At 37.6% G+C, this 21,241-nt stretch overlaps 1 protein-coding gene across 9 annotated transcripts in view; it reads left to right on the forward strand.

The window, feature by feature from the left end:
- Positions 1–21,241, forward strand: part of LOC100116847 (glutamate [NMDA] receptor subunit 1) — a 362,784-nt gene that overhangs the window by 64,172 nt on the left and 277,371 nt on the right. For all 9 annotated transcript variants that reach the window (XM_032602127.1, XM_031930196.1, XM_031930197.1 and 6 more), the window contains one exon: positions 5,727–5,978. In XM_032602127.1, coding sequence (XP_032458018.1) covers positions 5,727–5,978 — 252 coding nt within the window. The remainder of the gene's footprint in view (positions 1–5,726; positions 5,979–21,241) is intronic.

Genomic DNA, 21,241 nt, shown 5'->3' on the forward strand with positions numbered 1-21,241 from the left:
TCTGTAATTTCATTGTAAACAAAAAATATGTTATTGTGTTACATTATGTAATTTACATGCATATAATGATACGTAAGTATTCATCATTATATGATGAACGATACTTAGCACCTTTCGACCATGGCTTTTTTGTAACATTTTTATCACTAAAATGAAATCACTGATTATTCTGGTACACTACCCTCGAATGATTTCTACATCTAGACACCGAAAACCAAGTGCGATCTACATAGACCTCGTCATCGGCCACCCTGTACACCTAGACACCGCCTTTGAATTATTTCTACACCTAGACACAAAAAACCACGAGCCTACCACCTAGACCTCGTCATCCGCCACCCCGTACATCTAGACACCGCCCTCGAATTATTTGTACACCTAGACACTAAAAACTACATGTGAGCGAGCATGCAGAAAACCGATGAGAAAGCAATATCCATCTGTATATAGCTGTGCGGCCAACTTCACGGTCATAACATTTGTTTCGGCTAACTTAACGGTCCTAACATTTTTTGATTTGATCTAAGCATTTTGTGAATGACACACTCGTGTGTTATATTAAAGGTAGCTGTTTCTATCAATATTTTTGTTGAAAATCATAGTTAGGCATAATAAAACATGATATAAGTCAAAATATATTAGAGACAACAAAGTAATGCATTTATTTGTAATGAAAAATGCGAACCTCAACATAGAAGTATCTAGTAGCGAGGGCGCCGCGGCTTCGTCTACTTTTAAACCTCGCCTTCGTGGCGCTTCTGCGCCACTTGATAGATGTCTTTAGTAAATACGTGGTATTCTACCCGCTCCAACGCGCGACGACAAATACCGTAATAAAAAAAAAATACAGAAGATTACATACCAACCTACGGTAAACCACAAGCGATAATAAGCGATCACGGAACAAAGTTTACAAGCGAAAAATATGTAAATATTTTAAAAAGCGAAAATATCAAAGTAGTATACTCGTCAATTCGACATCCGCAAAGCAACATTGTCGAAAGAGTACATAGTGAGTTAGGACGATTTTTCCGTACGTTCATAAGTGACAAACACAAAGGTTGGACACGAAACGTAAAAATCATACAAAATATAATTAACGAAACGCATCAACGAAACAGTCCGGTTCATGTTAGCTGCGAACTGCTTGTAAGTTCTGTGCCCAAGTAGTTGTTAAGGAAGATATAAACACACCCAACGATTGTAGTGAATGACCAAGGATCATCCAACACTACGCTACATGGTCTGCGCAATTAAAAGATGCTTCGAGAGGAACCACTATCTCACGTCCACATCTATATATTACCGGCTTAGTCAAGGCAGGGATCAACAGTCCCGTCCATGAAAGAGTAAACCGGAGAAGTGGGAGGTGGATGAAATCGGGTTACCGACACTTCGCCTAAGGACATTTCACCACGCGACATTTCACCTACAGACATTTCACCACATACGACACTTCGCCACAGTGACATTTCGCCACATGCGACATTTCGCCACAAGACATTTCACCACAGTGACATTTCGCCACATGCGACACTTCGCCACAAATGATAAATTTACCGGGGTCTAGACCAACGCTCTAGAGCAACGCATCATAGTTGGCATCCTTCCATATCCAAAACCCACCGGGTCAACTCGGGCTGACCTTGGGTTTATAATTGAACTCTCAAGGTATCTAAAAATAACCTAAAACCCTAACAGCACCGACTCGGTGTAGTACCGGTAGCACTGCAGCCGCGTTGGTTCTAGTACCGTGTTGGTCGACCGGGGTCTAGAGCAACGCATCATAGTTGGCACCCTTCCACCTAAAACCCCAACAGCAGCACCGACATACACTAAATGGCCTAAAAAACATAAATCTGAAATTTGTGGCGAAGTGTCGCATGTGGCGAAATGTCGCTTTAGTTAGAAAAGATAATATATATATATATATATATATATATATATATATATATATATATATATATATATATTTGTGCATGATGTACAGAGGATCGCAAATTTATATTCTATTTACAGAGAGGGATAATCCTTCCGATAACCTTACGAGAGCGCTATGCTCGTTGCATACCAAGTATCCGGACTATTGGTCGGTAAATGAGATCAGTAGTTCATTCTATCGGCCTGGTTGATGTATCAGAGAGCAAATGACTCCGTTAGCGCAGTGGAGCTCTTTAGATGCCCAGGGCTATTCTTCTCTCCCGTGCTTTATATACGTACGCCATCTACCTTCGCTCAGGTGAATTATTACATAGTTGAAACAAGCGCCACATGGTCGGTAACTTGCCGATATTGGCAAGTTATCCGTTGCTCTCTTATCTACCAAGTGGGCCCCCCGTCTCAATTATCCACCTGAGCGCAGGTAGATGGCGTACGTATATAAAGCACGGGAGAGAAGAATAGCCCTGGGCATCTAAAGAGCTCCGCTGCGCTAACGCAGTCATTTGCTCTCTGATACATCAACCAGGCCGATAGAATGAACTACTGATCTCATTTACCGACCAATCGTCCGGATACTTGGTATGCAACGAGCATAGCGTCTCGGTTGCGGGATCATACAAAGCGAAACACAAGCGATTGTGCGATGTGCTGTAGATTTGTATTTGTTGTAATATGTGAATTTATACAGTCGTAATACTTAAAACGGTACTCGTCGCGCCATCTACTGGTTGACGACGATTTGGTAATATAGTGCGCATGCCTCGCGTATATACTCTAAGCGCATACTATACTGTATACTCATCTCCTTGGAGTCAGATTATGCGACACTGCCATACTCTCTCTCTCTTGCCTGTAAGACTCCGATGTGAGCGGACGCACTGCCGACTACGACTGGCTCTCAAGCCACTCTATCAATAAACTACTATTATTATTATCAATAATAAATCTGCCTCACTTATTCATCCACTACTTCCAACAGTCTTACCTGCTGCAAAAGTGTGAATTGGAAGCGCGGTAAGCACGAGTGCGGCAGAAATTGGTGTCGACATTGGAAGTCGACACACGGTTATAATCAACACTGTTTTATACAGCCGAAAAAAATGACGCTTCAGCGAAAAAATATCTTTGTGTTTATTCGATCTGGCAACGATGCAAGAAGCATCGTATCGAGGCGATGAAATCATAAAGATGCACGTCCCGAATATCTCCGTTGCACAGCAAGTCTGCACGGAGTGTTCTGACGACATTTTAGAATGGTGTCCCTCGTGCGGTGTGCGCGAGCATGTATTTACCGAAGATCCCGTTGGTCAGCTGCTACAGCTTGTAATACGCGAGAAAACGGGCTTTGAAAATATAATATGCATCGCGCACAACGCACGAGGGTACGATGCGCAATTTGTTTTACGACGGCTTGTCGAACGTAAAATAAATTGCGCGCCAAGCATCATACTGAATGGTCAGAAAATACTGTGCATCCGATATGGACACAAAAAGTTCAGTTCTTGCTGTGGCACAGCGAGATGCGTGCAGCGAACGCTGTATTAAGTCGTCGAGTGACTGCTGCAGTGCGAGCGAGAGATCGGTCGCGAAATCGTGCATGCAGGCAGAGTGCGCGAATATCGGCTTCCCGAGGGATTTTTGGTCGACGGATTCTTACCACCTACCAATCCAGCAGAAAATCCCATTGTTTTTGAATACCAAGGCTGCTACACGCATGGCTGCCCTGAATGTTTCTAAAACAATCGCAACAAGCCGAATGCCTGGGGTCGTACTTTCGACGCGTTGCTCAAGATTACACGCGCTAAAATCGCGCAAATCCAACAGCTCAGTTACGAGACGCGCGAAATTTAGGAGTGCGAGTTTGCAGACTCAAGCGTGAAAACCCCGAAATCGCCAAGTACGTGTCGGAGCATCCGCTCATCAGCAAAATAACGCTTAATCCTCGTGACGCGTTCTTCGGCGGATGGGCCGAAAATTTCGTCGTAGTTTACGATGCCAGGCGAGCGTATTCTGTATACAGATATATGCTTGCTCTATCCTTACATTTGTAAACCAGGTAGATTTCCGCTCGGTCATCCAAAGGTTTAGTCGGCGAGGAATCTAAAGCTGACGGGTGGCAATCTCAACAATTTTTCGGCCATAAATCGGGCTGGTAAAATGTAAGGTTTTACCGCCGAGAAAATTGTATCAGCCACTTGTCCCGATAAAAATGCACGGCAAGCTTCTCTTCGCACTGTGTCGTACATGCTGCGAAGAGATGCGGCAGAGCGATTGTTGCCACCCGGATGCGCGTCAGCGAGAGTTCAGCGGAACCTGGGTGGCAGATGAGCTGCGAACAGCCATCGAACTCGGCTATACTATAACTGAAATATTCGTCATATGGCAGTATAGTATGACCGAGTACGATCCGCTCATAGGTGAAGGACGACTTTTCGCTGGCTAAATCGACACTTTCTTGCGATTGAATCAGGAAGCATCGGGGTTTCCAGCTTGGTGCATTGACGCGGAATCGAAAGCGCCTTACGTTCGCGAGTATCGCGAGAATGATGGGATATCGCTCGATCTGGAAAAAATCGCGAAAAACCCTGGCCTGCGCACTGTTACAAAGCTCTGTCTAAACTTGTTCTGGGGCAAGTTCGGACAGCGCGATAATTTAAAACAGACGGTGATCGTCAAGGAGCGTGAAGACCTCTTTAAACTTCTAACTGTCAAGGATGAAGAGGTCTTGAGTCTCCTGCTGGTCAACGAGGAGGTAATGTACACGAGCTGGCAGTACATAGACGATGCTGTAGAGTCTACTCCATATACGAACGTAGTTATAGCAGCCTACACGACAATTCTGGCCCGCTTGAAACTATTTTCGTATTTGGAGAAGCTCGGCAAGCTAACGCTGTACTGCGACACTGATTCGTGCATATTTGTATGCATCGAAAACGCACAAGAATACAGGCCCCCGTTAGGCTCGTTGCTCGGCGATCGAATTTTGGCGTTGCTATTTTTACGCGTTTGGCAATATCTGTCGTTGATTCCGAAAAGCCAAGGTTTCGTTTTATTAAATTTTCGAGTCGCGTAGATTCTTTTGCCTGAGCTTCGATTATTTTTTGCATCCGTGTGTACAGTTCAGTTTAAGATGCTTTAGTTTCAATTAATTTCTTAAAAATCTGATTGCAATTTAGTATGCTGGTTAGAGAGTATCATAATCAGTTTCGACTGTTTCTAATCTTTTGCTTCCTTCTAGAGGAAGCTTTGTAATAGTAAAATTTTGAGTTTCGTCAAAACTTCTAGAAAATACTTTTTGTTGTGTTAGAAGTTCAAATCAAGTGTTTTTAGAAAATGTCCGTATGGATGCGTGTGTGTGTGCGCGGGTGGATGTGTGTATATATACCGTAATATTTCTGGAACTACTTCGTCAATATCAATAAAATTTGACATGCATATCTATTTTTCGATTCTGCATTTGGGAAAAAAAGTCATTTTTTATTTTCTTAACTATTTTTTTTAATGGCCATTTTTTTTATTTTCGAAAAACACTATTTTGGGTTTTTTTCAATCATCATAATAAAACTACCTACTTTTCCTCGTTTGGTCCAGGGATTCGACCGTTTTGTTCGGCAGATAAATTGAAAAAGGTGATTTCTTTTTTAATTTAGTTGGAGGCAGCTATGTGCCAATGAATTAGCAGCGGTTTTTTTATTTTTTTATAATTTTAATAATTCTAATGCATTAACTTGATAGCTAGATAATAATATATAAGGCACTGCAATTATTTATTTTTTTGTTTACAGAACTTAAATTTTGCTTCTCAGTATGTGAATAAAGGAGTGACTTATGGCCATGTTGTTATAGCGATGGATTCTAATCCTATTCGAACCGCTTTGAATGTTTGCAAGTTTCTTATAGCTCAAAAAGTATATGCAATTATAGTGTCACATCCTCCTGTAGGAGAATTATCACCTGCAGCTGTGTCATACACAAGTGGATTTTATCACATTCCTGTAATTGGTATCTCATCTAGAGATTCTGCGTTTTCTGATAAGGTAATTAATATTTTAGTTCGTACTAGGAGGGGTATCCCCCTGCTTGCTTCGTTTGCTAACTCCATAATTTTAATTTGTATTTTTTATTGTTTAATTTAAAAATTTTTAAATCTACTTCTAATTACGATTTTAATTGTTGATATAAAATGATTAATTTCTAAACTTGGATTTTTTATAACTTTGCCAAGCAACTATATTAATAACATACAGGGTGTTTCATTTTAATCCGACCACGACAAAAAACCATGGAAAAACTAATTTTAACGAAAAATGACCTTAACAAAAGTTGAAGGGGGTAAAGGGGGACATCGAATGACACAAACACCTTTGACCTTGAACTCGATTTTCAAGGTCATTTGAGGGTAATTGTGATTTTTTTTTAATAGGAACCTCTATTTTAGACCTTGGAATCGGATAGAGCGGAAAAAATTACGTCGCAAAGGATATTTTAAGTTTGCTATAGTGACCTTGAGAAGGTCAATTCAAGGTCAAATAACAAAAAATCTGCTAAACAGCTGGTCAAATAAGAAGTATCAGCCTAAGATTGTTTTCCTTTCAATTTTTTCGTAGAATTATCATTTTCTTATTGTAATAAACATTAAGAGAATAATTGACTTAAAATGTGATTATGCTTTGCTGACTTTAAAGCCATTTTGTAAGGTCAAAAGTGCAAAAATGCAATATCAAATGTTATGTGAAGTCCATATTTATATCCTAACTTTAGCGTTACTCAGGAATAACGACGTGGACGTAATAGGATTGTGTTCCCTTTAGGGTGCTTGATTAGAGTGAGTCCCCTTGCCTCTCACTTTTGCTCAAAATTCAACGCAGGTGCTCAAAGACACCACCATTTTGTTGGATATACAATTCAATTCGCTGCTGAAAATGTTCTACTGTTCTGAGTAATACAGCTCTTGGGATGTTTTCACAAGCGGTTTGAATTCTGTGGATCATATCTTCCCTTGTTGTAGTTTCATGTTCATAAACAACATCTTTCAAATACCCCCACAAATAGAAATCGGGTGATGTAATATCTGGAGATCTCGGTGGCCATCGAACACCCAAATCTCCACGTCCAGTGCGTCCAATCCACCTGTCACGGTAATTTTGATTAAGACATTGTCTAACTATTCGAGCATAGTGCGCAGAAGCTCCATCTAATTGAATCCACATTCTTGCTCTTGTGTATAAATCTACTTCTTCAAGAAGTACTGGAAGACGTTCTCTCAGGAACTGTAAAAAATTATGGCCATTTACATTTTCATCGAAAAAGTATGGGCCTACAAGGTATCCGTTAACAATTCCACACCAAACATCAAGACTCCAACGATTTTGGTTATCTATCTGCCTGTACCAATGTGGATTAACATTCGACCAATAATGACAGTTGTGTCGGTTAAGCTCTCCATTGCTTTTGAATTTTGCTTCATCAGAAAACATTACGTCTTGAAAAAAGGGACGATCATTAGCAATCATTTGTCGTGCCCATTGGCAAAACTGTAGCCTTAACCTCATATCAGCAGGTGTGAGATCCTGAGTCAAAGTAATATGATATGGATGATAACGTTGACTCCAAGCAGTAGCCATAGGTATACCACTTTGCTTTTGAATTTCACGGGTACTAACGTGGGGATTCAAATGAACCATTGCTAAAACGACCATTACACGAAGATCATCTTCATTGTCATTACGACGTTCTCTAACCCGTGCTAGTTGCCCTTGTTGAGCTAAGTAATGCTAAAGATAGGATAAAAATTCGCTTACGAAAACATCCCAAGAACTGAATAGAATCCAAAAAAATGGTGGTGTCTTTGGGCACCTACATTCAAATCTGTACATAATAAAAGTGAGAGGCAAGGAGACTCACTCTAATCAAGTACCCCAAAGGGAACACAATCCTATTACGTCCACGTCGTTGTTCCTGGGCAACACTAAAGTTAGGATATAAATATGGACTCCACATATCATTTGATATTGCATTTTTGCACTTTTGACGTTACAAAATGGCTTTGAAGTCAGCAAAGCATTATCACATTTTAAGTCAATTATTCTCTTAATGTTTATTACAATAACAAAATGATAATTCTACGAAAAAATTGAAAGGAAAACAATCTTAGGCTGATACTTCTTATTTGACCTTGAATTGACCTTCTCAAGGTCACTAGGCAAACTTGAAATTTCATTTCCGACGTAATTTTTTCCGCTGCTCCGTATTCCAAGGTCAAAAATAGGGGTTCCCGTTAAAAAAATACAATGACCTTCAAATGACCTTGAAAATCGAGTTCAAGGTCAAAGGTGTTGGTGTCATTAGATGGCCCATTTGGCTCCCTTCAACTTTTGTCAAGGTCATCTTTCAACATCAGTAAAATAAAACCAGACAAACAGCTGTTTAGCAGATTTTTTGTTATTTGACCTTGAATTGACTTTCTCAAGGTCACCAAAGCAAACTTAAAATATCCTTTGCGACGTAATTTTTTCCGCTCTATCCGATTCCAAGGTCTAAAATAGAGGTTCCTATTAAAAAAAATCACAATTACCCTCAAATGACCTTGAAAATCGAGTTCAAGGTCAAAGGTGTTTGTGTCATTCGATGGCCCCCTTTACCCCCTTCAACTTTTGTTAAGGTCATTTTTCGTTAAAATTAGTTTTTCCATGGTTTTTTGTCGTGGTCGGATTAAAATGAAACACCCTGTATAACAACACATTTTTAAAATCTCGCATTTCTAAGTCAATTATAAAAAATCTTCTAGAAAAATAAATACCAATGACCTAATATAAAATATAAGTAAAATTTATTGATTAAAGTGAGGCTATATCAAAATTATCAACTTTTTTTATATCATAGTTTATTTTTAAGCAATTTATTATAAAGCAATATATAGAAGCTGGACTATTGCAAAAATTGTTAGAAATTGAGCTAACCCCTTAGGAAAATAATGTGCAGAAATCTGTGCATCGATTTCCGCAGAGATTTTGCACAAATCTTAGTAAACTATAAATTTTCTTTTGAGAACCCCAGATTTTCGGTTCGCGCGACTAGCTTGCACGTTGTCGACACGATTTTTTCACGGCTGATAATTATTACGGCTTAGTAATAATTTTGACTTTTAACGTTACGATGAGAGCAAGGAAAAAAATGAAAATTGCTACATATGCACAACTCTTAAATTAGTCCTTAGTGGAAATAAAGAATGTAATAAAGTGTAATAAAATGTAAGAAAATTTAACAAATTGTACCATTCTGTGCGGTTTTGTTGGATTTCGGAGTACCATATTGGATTGTATTGTGAGAGGAAGTGTGTAGAGTGGTGTGTAAGATTAAGAAGCTGTAGAGAGGGTATTAGAAGAGAAGGAGAGAGGGAATAGGCGGGAAAAGGAGGAGTCCATCAGAGACGGGTATAAAAAATTTGCGAAAAAACGGGTCAAAAAAGTGAGATAGAGGAGTGAGAAAGAAAGATTCAGGGTTAAGAGGTTAGGAAGGAGAGTGAGAGAGATAGAGATAGAGAGAACAGGACAGGAACGATGAACATGACGAATACCGAGGTGCAGGAAATAATCCACGGAACGGAATACGGAACAGGAACAGAGGAACAGGGATTTAGAACGCCGCAACCGAGTATAGTGAATTCGATAGAAGAGGCGGGAAATTCAAAAAGCGCAGGTACACTGAGAGGAGGGAAAAGAGGAGGAGGAAGAGGGGGAGGAAGAATAGGGAATATCCTGAAACAAAGAAAATTAGAGGACAGCTTAAAAGTCAAAGAGGACACAGGGCTCAAAAGAAAAGAGAGAAGTTCAGAGAGAAGTTCAGAGAGAAGTTCTGCAGGAAACATGGCTAAAAGACAAAGAAGAAAAATTCTGGGAAAAGAAATTGGGAGGTTGCGAATTCAAGGTCAGAAATGCGAATAAAGGGGGAGAAAGAGGTAGAATGAAAAGAGGAATAGTGACGGCGGTAATAACAGAGAGAATAGAGTAGATGGAAGAAAAGACAAACGAATTTATAGGGGCAAAAATACTAGAAAAAGCAGATACATGGTGATTAGGTACCACATACATGCGAGAGGAAAAACAAGAAAACTTTAAAGATATAGAGGGGATGGCGGAGAACGCCAGGGGCGAGGAACTGATATGGTGTGGAGATATGAACGCAAGAACGGGATATGAAGGAGGCGGAATTGACAAAGAAGGCAACGAAGAGAACAGGGAATCGAAAGATTAAAAGCAGAATAGAGAAAGGAAAGAACTACTTGAAAAAACAAAAGAGATGGGATTCAGTATATTGAATGGAAATACTGAAGGGGACGAAACGGGAGAATACATGTACATAGGAGGAGCAGGATGCTCAGTGATAGATTATGTGATGACAAATGAGGAAATAAAAAAGAGGGGTGAGTAAAATATCGTTTACACGCTGAAATCGGACCACAACGCAACAGAAATAGAGACGGGTCAATCAACCCGGGGAAAGGAAGAAGAGGAAGACAGAATTAAGGAAAGAACAATATGGAATCAAAAGGCCAATTCCGAAAAGAATTAATCAAGGGCGAAAAGGAAACAGAATGGACGGAACTGAAAAGAAAACTAGAAAAAGCAGTCAGAAAGAGAAAGGGAGGCGGCAGGAAAAGAAAGAGAAACACCTGGTGGGATGAAGAATGCAGACTTAAGAAAGCAGAGGTAAGGAAGCTGGGCAAAGCGATTAAGTTGGGATCAGGAAGGAATGAGTACATCAAAGCAAAAAGAGAATGGGGAGTATTTGTAAGAAGAAAGAAGGAGGAAGAAATAGGAAAAAGGATAAAAGAGGCAGGAGATAACAAAACCGAGAGAAAATTCTGGGAAGTGGTAAAATGCAGGAGAAGAAAAAAAAGGACAAGATGCGGTAGTAAAATACAGAAAGAGAATTGGTTAGCTCACTTTAGAGATCAACTGGGAAAATAGATAGAGGATGAGTTGGGAGTAAGTACACAAGGAGAAGATGAGAAAGGAGATAGAGAGGAGAACAAGGAAAACATATCCGAATACGAAGTGTGGAAGGCAATTGGCAAGATGAAGAAGGGAAAAGCACCAGGAGCAGATGGTCTACAAAATGAGGATACATGGGGGAGAACAGGTAATAGGGGAGATAACTGATATACTGAATAAAATATGAAAAGGGGGAAAAGTTCCAGAAGAATGAAAAATAGGAGTGATAACACCGCTCTTCAAGAAAGGAAAGATAAAGGATGCAAAGAACTAAAGAGGGATAAAACTCAGGGACACGGGGTATAAACTATATGCAGAAATAATAAGAAAAAAGTTGGAAAAGGAATTAGACGGAAGGGAATTACTGGACGACACGCAAATGGGTTTCAGAAAAGGGAGAGGGACAGCAAATGCTATTTTTATTCTGATCAAGGCAATAGAAAATGAATTACATAAGAAAGGAGGGAATGTATATGCGTTTTTTGCAGATATGAGAGCAGCTTTCAACCAAGTAAATAGAAGAGAGGTCTGAAAAATGACGAGAAAGCTAAGAATAGGTGGCAGAATAAGAAAGAGGGTAAAAGAGCTGTACAAAGGGACCAGGAGCGAAGTCAAAATAGGAGAGGAAATGATAGGAGGATACGATATGTACAAAGGGGTAAGACAACGGTGCCCTTTAAGCCCGACTCTCTTCAATGTAGCGATGGCGAACACAGAAAAAGAACTAAGTAAAGTACAGAAAGGTGGGGTAGTATTAGGAAAAAAGAAATTCTGGTCAATTTCATATGCGGACGACCTAGTGATGGTGGCAAACAACGCGACAAGGTTAAAGCAGATGCGAAAAAAATTCAAAAAGATAGTAGAGAGGAAAGGTCTAGAACTAAACACGGAAAAGTCAAAGATAATGGTATTCAAAAATGGGGGAACGAGAAAAAAGAAAGAAAGTTTTTTCTGGGAAGAGAAGGAGATAGAGGTAGTGAAAAAATTTGATTACTTAGGTTACATGTTAAAAAAAACGAAAAAGAAGAGGTACAAACTATGAAACTAAAGGAAAAGGCAAGCACGGTAATGATTTCGATTTTGAGACCCTCTCTTCACAAGCCAGATATTGCATAGCGATACTGAATATGGAGACATGGATTGCTTATACCTTTTTTCGAGAGTTTATAATCAAAACATATGCGTTCATCTGCAATATACTGACATTAGAACTAACACTGAAATATTAACTTTTTGCCACTATAACGTTACTGATTCACTAAATTTTATGCACCTACATCTACAAAATTTACATTTTACGCCATATATCACAGTACAAGATGTTATTACACAGAATGTAATAAATGCTAGTGTCTACTGTGAAAACCATGGGAATGACATGAGTGATGAAGTTTGCCATCAAGCACATGAAAATGATATTTCTGCAATTCCTGATCTTTCGATTCAGAGTTAGACAAATTATTATAAACATGCACAAGGACATCTACATTTTTATAAAATTTTTACAAAAAATACATTTGGAATATCGTGTGCTGTATGTGACAGGCTGTGGTGAAACAACGATTTAAAAACAACTTCTGAAATACACAATGATATTTTGGAAAAGATCTTGTCGGTAATGTATTTAGCACAGAATATTGGAACCAAGTTCCTTTTTTATTTTTAATTGCTATTGAAACATTTATGATGATTGATTTTATAATTTTTATTTCAGCTTTACCAGACAGGTAATACGGTAAAGGTGTGATCTACTTGTAAATCAGCGTTGGACAAAAAGAAAATACCAATATTGTCAACATATAACGGTTTTTCATAACCGACAATACCTGCTCATTTACCAAAGTTAGATATTGTTTCTCAGCGACTAATTTCACCAAGAATACCCTTCATGCAAATACTACGACTATGGCATGTCCATGGCCAATACGGTATTTATGGACATATAATTAATGTTCCTGTTGACGTTAATACTATGGTCACCTACTTACCTAGAAATATTGACGATGACCATTGCTTTTATGTGCATATAAAAAAAAATTGATCCATAAAACTAGTTATGTTCACGGCCTTATTAACAAAAAAAATGTTCGAAAATGGTTACAATACTTGATAACTACACCGTTTTATGTTCATTACAATATAACCATCAACGAAGATTTTTTCGTCAACCTGCTCCTGAAATCGCGATTGATGATGTCAGTGAACATATACCAATAGAAGATAACGTCACGGCACAACAACAAACTTTGATGTACGATGAAGTCAAAGAACAACAAGAAAATATGAGGTGGTTTGACGATAAATTTTTGCATATGGCACCTGGTGAAAGTCAACGACCAATTAGCATTTTATTTGATGAACATGCAGAAGAGCTTTCATTTCCTACGATTTACATTGGACAATTTCGAACTTACAAAGAGGGTATTACAGCAACTTCATTTATGCAAGCTACAAACGAACTACGTCGTACAGATCGTCGAGGCGCAGATCCAGAACATCTTTTATACATGGCCACAAAAATAATGAGACAACGGATCAGAGATAGTGTTTCTATTGCTTTTAAACGCGTTGGTTTTGACACTAATGTTACGAAAGAACAGGTACAATCTGAAGGTTTCATTCACGATTGCATTGAAACTAATCTTGCTTTCCTTCGTCGCATATCGAATTCAGCTTGGTATTGGGCTGATCGCAAAAAAGATCTTTTTGCAATGATCAGACAACGGGGAGCACCAACTGCTTTTATGACATTGAGTGCAAATGAAACCGATTGGAATGATCTCCTAAAACTTTTGTATAAATTGAAAAATAACGGAGAAAATATTTCAGATGAGTTTTATTAGTAAATACTAATTACATACAAAAAGCAAAACTTGTAAATGATGACGCTGTTACATGTGCAATTTACTTCAATAAATTAGTCCATTGTTTATTGACCGTTTTGCAAGCAAAAAAGGGAAATTCATTCGGTAAATATAGAGTCGCCGATTATTTTAAAAGAATTGAATTTCAACATCGAGGCAGCCCTCATGCTCATATTCTTTTATGGCTCGATAACACACCTACAGATCTACAAAGTAACAACGAAGACGTCATTCAGATGATTGAAGAACTAGTTTCCGTATCTGCTTCAGAGGCATTCGGAAATATTAAACTTCAGACTCACAAGCACACTGTTACGTCTCCGCGTGAGAAGCTAAGTTTTTTTTTTGAAATGCCGAAAATATATTTAGAAATCTCAAAATACTTAACTTTTGGTGGTAAGAAATGAGACCTAACTGTTCCACGGTCAAGGCAGTTTTACAAGTCCTACAAAGGGCTGGCGCTGTTGCAAGGAAAATATATTATGCTTGGCTGCTTAGGGCTGCTGTCACCACTCCTGAGGATGTTTGAAAGTGCCGGGTCAGGAGTCCCGGGTAAGAAAGCCGTAGAATGGACTTCTTCTTCAAGCCGGTATATCCGCTCTTCGATTTTATAAGTATAATCCTGTATTATACTTATTTTGCCAATTGGATGGAATCGTATTAAATAGTCGTAAGGCTATTTATTTTGTAGGAGTAAGCAAACGAAAAAATAGCGTAATAATTCTAAGTTTTAATACTCGAAAATGAAACTCAAGGATTAAAAAGGTTAAAGAATACTGTGAAATTTATTCAAGCGAAAATTATAAAGTGACTGCTCAGTTCGAGCTCTAGTTGAGGACTGCCGCACTGTCTGATTCAGTGCGACCGGCAGTGAGTAGGTGGTGGTGGGTGTAGGCGGAGCTGGTTCGGCATTGGTGTTGCCATGGATACTGCAATGGCTGCTTGTGACGTAGGCTTGTTATGGTTGGTCGTCGTTATTCTAGTGGCGGGACTATGAGTCGGATGAACTCATCTTCCGTTGCATCATGCTTGGTTCTTGATTTCAGCCGTAGTATATATGAAGTATAAACGTTATTGAATCGTGATATAAAATATACAAACAGTTTTTTGAGCCGCCGCCGCCGCCGCTTGATGACATTTTAAGGCTTGAGAGCGAGTTCGTAGCTATACGCAGATAGCATATTACAAAGAGATGACGTGCGCTTCGGGACATCGTATTACAAAGGATATACGGTTACTGCCGGATGTATAGTCTTGTACTTATCGGTTTCAGAATACAAAAGCGGTGTTACCGGCGTTGACTATCATCGCCTTCTACTCTGTACGCCTCTTTCTTATACGCATGAAGAATAATATAGCTTTGTTTTTTAATATAAAATAATTATTATAAATTTCGTTGCGGTTTCGATGCTAAAATGTAGGTGAGAGCTTTTACATGATTTTAGTATTTTACATTATTTTTCTAATTGCAAAATTAAGGAAGATGTGGGGTCCGAAAGGCGAGGAAGGTATCAGGAGAGCAGGAGATCTAAGGAGGTAAGTGTATCGGTATTAGGAGGAGGCTGATCATGGTTTCTATTACTGAGAGGCAGTTGTCATGGTTTCTATTAATATTGATTTCTGTAGAAAGAGTGCGTTTTTCTAATACTAAAATAAAATGTGTTTTATATGTATGAATAATATGATTGTCTAAATTTCTAAATTTACTCGTAGCAGAGAGATTATATAAGGCACTTATGTAATGACTTTATCTAACGGGTATAATAGTAATAAATGTTAGTAAATTAATAATATATGTGTATATTGTAAGTGCGATGTTACGCAGCACGATTTGTTGATTATTCGATTTATTTATCCTCTTTGGATAATTTCTCATTTACCACACGGTAGTCGGTTACCATACGATAGTCGGTACCGCGGGGTAACAACTCTCTACGGTCAAACGGATTAGCAGCTGTCGGTAAGTTATCGACACTAGTCATGGTAATGGGTCCAAATGCAGTGTATGGTTTTCTACGTTCTGCGTTCTGATTTGAATTTAAAGTATTATTTGTCTTTTTAGAATCGAAAAAGTTTGGCTGCGAATTGGCCGACGTCACAACACTTTCACGTGCTATAAAAAAATGGACCCAAATAAAAAGGATAATTGCAGATTTGTAGCTCTATTCATGCCAACATGTAAAACAATAAGATTGATACCAATGCTACCTACTGATCCAGATTTCTCACAAGAAAATTTCAAAAAATATAAACAACATTACAAAATGCTACGATTAAATTTGGAAAATATAAACTATATAAATTTTGAAGATTTCTATACAAACAATAACATTTCTTCTGATGAATATTATTACAACGTCATTCGTGCAGGTATCAATCGACCAAAACTTTTTTACCGCCGAATGCCATCAGAAAAATGGAATAATCCATTCAACCCATTCGTTTTTTATCATCTGCAATCTAATACGGACTTTCAAATTATTCAAGAAGAGTACACTTGTGCTGCTTACGTTGTTGAGTACGTGAACAAACATAATAGAGGAATCAGTAATTTGCAACGTCAAATCATTCAGATAATGGACGAAAATCCAGAATTCGATATTGTACAAATTACGAGAAAAATGAGTGTCGACGTACTCAATTCCGTTGAGATGTCGGCACAAGAAGCTGCTTGGTTTTTGTTACGTGAACCCATGGCTAAGTCATCTATTACAACTGCTTATATACCAACTGTTCATCCTACTGAACGACAACGAATAAGAAAAACTATTAAGGAATTAGAGGCTATGAATGATGATTACACAGATGTATGGAAAGAAAACTGGTTTGACAAATATGAAAAAAGGCCCAACGACCTCGAAGACGTCACTTTAGCACAGTTTGTTGCCAATTATTATATTATAATAATTGGCTACAATTATTATATTATAATAATTGGCTACAATTATTATATTATAATAATTGGCTACAATTATTATATTATAATAATTGGCTACAATTATTATATTATAAAAAGTAAATTGTTTGCAAGATCTCAGAAGACAAGTTTGATTTTCTGCAACAGTCCATGGTACAACATTCGCGAGCAAGTGAATATGTAGACAGTTTTGCCGACCATGGCTAATAATTATCCGGAGGTGATAAAAGGACTCAAAACTAGGTTTGGTGTAAGGGTTTGCTTGTGGAAATCTATACATGCGCAAATTATTGAAACTATGGATAACCAAATCCAAATACAAGTTACCGAGCATTTACGATAAACTTAAGACACAATCACACTTGATGCGAATCAATCGCTAGAAGTCACGATGGACATGTTCAGGATCTGCAATGCTATTCATCCTAGTAAAATTATCTTTACCAGCAGATATACTTCGAGCGTAGTGGCGAATGGGCAATGGCGGCGCTGACGCTGAGGCGCATCTAAAAAGTATCATGAAGTTCCTGGAAAAAAAAGTACAGAACAAGTTGTGGATTTAGATGGAAATAAAGGCACGGAGTCATCACGTGAACAGGCAGAGCCATTGGTCGATAGAGCAGGGAAGAAGAACATGCAGAACTTGAAAGCTAACGGTGTTGACATCGCCCCTGAACTGCTTAAAGTGAAGGATGCAAGCGTGATTGCTGCTTCAACGTGTGCCTTTTGACAAAAACAACATAAAAACGCGATCTGTAAAAACACTAAACAATTCAAGCTCGATACAAAACAATATATAGCCAAAGAAAAGCTCAAAGCGGACAAAGGCAATCGGGAGCTTCCTGGAGCAGATAATTGCCAGACCCTAACCTGGGCATCCGTCAAGATATAATTTCCGCGACACATAAAATTATTCGTAAGAATCAAAGTTTACATAAGTTTCTCTTATATTTTAAATATAAATGTTCAACTATATTAGGACAATTAATATAATTTTAAGATCATATCCGATAAAAGAGTGATAACTTTATTTCCATGACCTTTATCATTATTGCTAGAATAAAAACTGTAGGCACGCGATCCTCGTCAATTAAATTATGTAACTACTTATAAACACTATTTAATTATATCCAATAGACAATCTACAAGACCATACTTTCACGACCTTGATCATTTCTGGTAAAATAACATCACATCTGCGCAATCCTCGTAAATTGAATTATTTAATAACAATCTTAACCCTAGGAAATGAAAAAAGGTTCGACAAACGTGAAGGAGTCTGAGGATATTGGAACTGTAGGTTTCAATAAAGCACAAGTCCTAAAAAAAAAATTATCATTCTGGAGAGCATTTCAAGATGGATGTCTGTCAAATTGACGTTCCTAATGCTCAAAGAAAACATATTGCGAGTCAAATCCCAGTGACTTACATAATTAAATAACAAACACCGTAGCTCTACGAAAAGCTTTAATCCTTTTTAATAATAATCATTCTAAAGAGCATTCTTCGATAAACCTCTGTCAAATTATTGTTTTCAATGCTCGAAGAATACATATTGCGACAAAACTCGTAGTGACTCACATAATTGAATCGTGTATGATGACCTGGAATGTAAATTTATTCCAAAAATAAACTTGACGCACATTGAATGGAGCTTTTAACATTAAATGGAATGGTGTACGAACCTCCGAGTAAACAATATTGACCATGGCAAATGTCAAAAGGATAACAAGCTCCGTAGCTCTACTAGAAGGTTTAATCCTTCTTAATAATAATCATACTGGAGCGCATTTTACAATGGTTGTCTGTTAAATAATTGTTTTCAATGCTTGAAGAATACATATTGCGACAAAAATAGTAGTGACTGACATAATTGAATCGTGTGTGATGACCTGGAATGTAAATTTATTGCAAAAATAAACTTGACGCACATGAAATGGAGCTTTTAACATTAAATGGAATGGTGTACGAACCTCCGAGTAAACAATGTTGTCCCTGGCAAATGTCAAAAGGATAACAATCTCCGTAGCTCTACTAGAAGGTTTAATCCTTCTTAATAATAATCATACTGGAGCGCATTTTACAATGGTTGTCTGTTAAATAATTGTTTTTAATGCTTGAAGAATACATATTGCGACAAAAATCGTAGTGACTGACATAATTGAATCGTGTGTGATGACCTGGAATGTAAATTTATTCCAAAAATAAACTTGACGCACATTGAATGGAGCTTTTAACATTACATGGAATGGTGTACGAACCTCCGAGTAAACAATGTTGTCCCTGGCAAAGTCAAAAGGTTAACAAGCTCCGTAGCTCTACTAAAAGGTTTAATCCTTCTTAATAATAATCATTCTGGAGCGCATTTTACTATGGTTGTCTGTTAAATAATTGTTTTTAATGCTTGAAGAATACATATTGCGACAAAAATCGTAGTGACTGACATAATTGAATCGTGTGTGATGACCTGGAATGTAAATTTATTGCAAAAATAAACTTGACGCACATGAAATGGAGCTTTTAACATTAAATGGAATGGTGTTCGAACCTCCGAGTAAACAATATTGACCCTGGCATAGTCAAAAGGTTAACAAGTTTCGTAGCTCTACTAGAAGGTTTAATCCTTCTTAATAATAATCATACTGGAGCGCATTTTACGATGGATGTCTGTTAAATAATTGTTTTTAATGCTTGAAGAATACATATTGCGACAAAAATCGTAGTGACTGACATAATTGAATAGTGTATGAAGACCTGGAATGTTTATTTATTGCATTAATACATTCGATGCATATGATATAGAGCTTTTAACATTAAATGGAATGGTGTACGAACCTCCGAGTAAACAATATTGACCCTGGCATAGTCAAAAGGTTAACAAGTTTCGTAGCTCTACTAGAAGGTTTAATCCTTCTTAATAATAATCATACTGGAGCGCATTTTACGATGGATGTCTGTTAAATAATTGTTTATAATGCTTGAAGAATACATATTGCGACAAAAATCGTAGTGACTGACATAATTGAATCGTGTGTGATGACCTGGAATGTAAATTTATTGCAAAAATAAACTTGACGCACATGAAATGGAGCTTTTAACATTAAATGGAATGGTGTTCTAACCTCCGAGTAAACAATATTGACCCTGGCATAGTCAAAAGGTTAACAAGTTTCGTAGCTCTACTAGAAGGTTTAATCCTTCTTAATAATAATCATTCTGGAGCGCATTTTACGATGGATGTCTGTTAAATAATTGTTTTTAATGCTTGAAGAATACATATTGCGACAAAAATCGTAGTGACTGACATAATTGAATCGTGTGTGATGACCTGGAATGTAAATTTATTGCAATAATAAACTTGACGCACATGAAATGGAGCTTTTAACATTAAATGGAATGGTGTACGAACCTCCGAGTAAACAATATTGACCATGGCAAATGTCAAAAGGTTAACAATCTCCGTAGCTCTACTAGAAGGTTTAATCCTTCTTAATAATAATCATTCTGGAGCGCATTTTACAATGGTTGTCTGTAAAATAATTGTTTTTAATGCTTGAAGAATACAGATTGCGACAAAACTCGTAGTGACTCACATAATTGAATCGTGTATGATGACCTGGAATGTAAATTTATTCCAAAAATATACTTGACGCACATGAAATGGAGCTTTTAACATTAAATGGAATGTTGTACGAACCTCCGATTCAACAATATTGACCCTGGCATATGTCAAAAGGTTAACAAGCTCCGTAGCTTTACTATAAAGTTTTATCCTTCTTAATATTATCTTTTTAATGAGCATTTTACGATGGTTGTCTGTTAAATAATTGTTTTTAATGCTTGACGAATACAAATTGCAACAAAAATCGTAGTGACTAATATAATTGAATAGTGTATGAAGACCTGGAATGTTTATTTATTGCATTAATACATTCGATGCATATGATATAGAGCTTTTAACATTAAATGGAATGGTGTACGAACCTCCGAGTAAACAATATTGACCCTGGCAAATGTCAAAAGGATAACAAGCTCCGTAGCTCTACTAGAAGGTTTAATCCTTCTAAATAATAATCATACTGGAGCGCATTTTACGATGGATGTCTGTTAAATAATTGTTTTTAATGCTTGAAGAATACATATTGCGACAAAAATCGTAGTGACTGACATAATTGAATCGTGTGTGATGACCTGGAATGTAAATTTATTGCAAAAATAAACTTGACGCACATGAAATGGAGCTTTTAACAATAAATGGAATGGTGTACGAACCTCCGAGTAAACAATGTTGTCCCTGGCAAAGTCAAAAGGTTAACAAGCTCCGTAGTTCTACTAAAAGGTTTAATCCTTCTTAATAATAATCATTCTGGAGCGCATTTTACTATGGTTGTCTGTTAAATAATTGTTTTTAATGCTTGAAGAATACATATTGCGACAAAAATCGTAGTGACTGACATAATTGAATCGTGTGTGATGACCTGGAATGTAAATTTATTGCAAAAATAAACTTGACGCACATGAAATGG

Source organism: Nasonia vitripennis (assembly GCF_009193385.2).
Source record: "Nasonia vitripennis strain AsymCx chromosome 4 unlocalized genomic scaffold, Nvit_psr_1.1 chr4_random0010, whole genome shotgun sequence".
NCBI classification, from domain to species: Eukaryota; Metazoa; Arthropoda; class Insecta; order Hymenoptera; family Pteromalidae; genus Nasonia; species Nasonia vitripennis.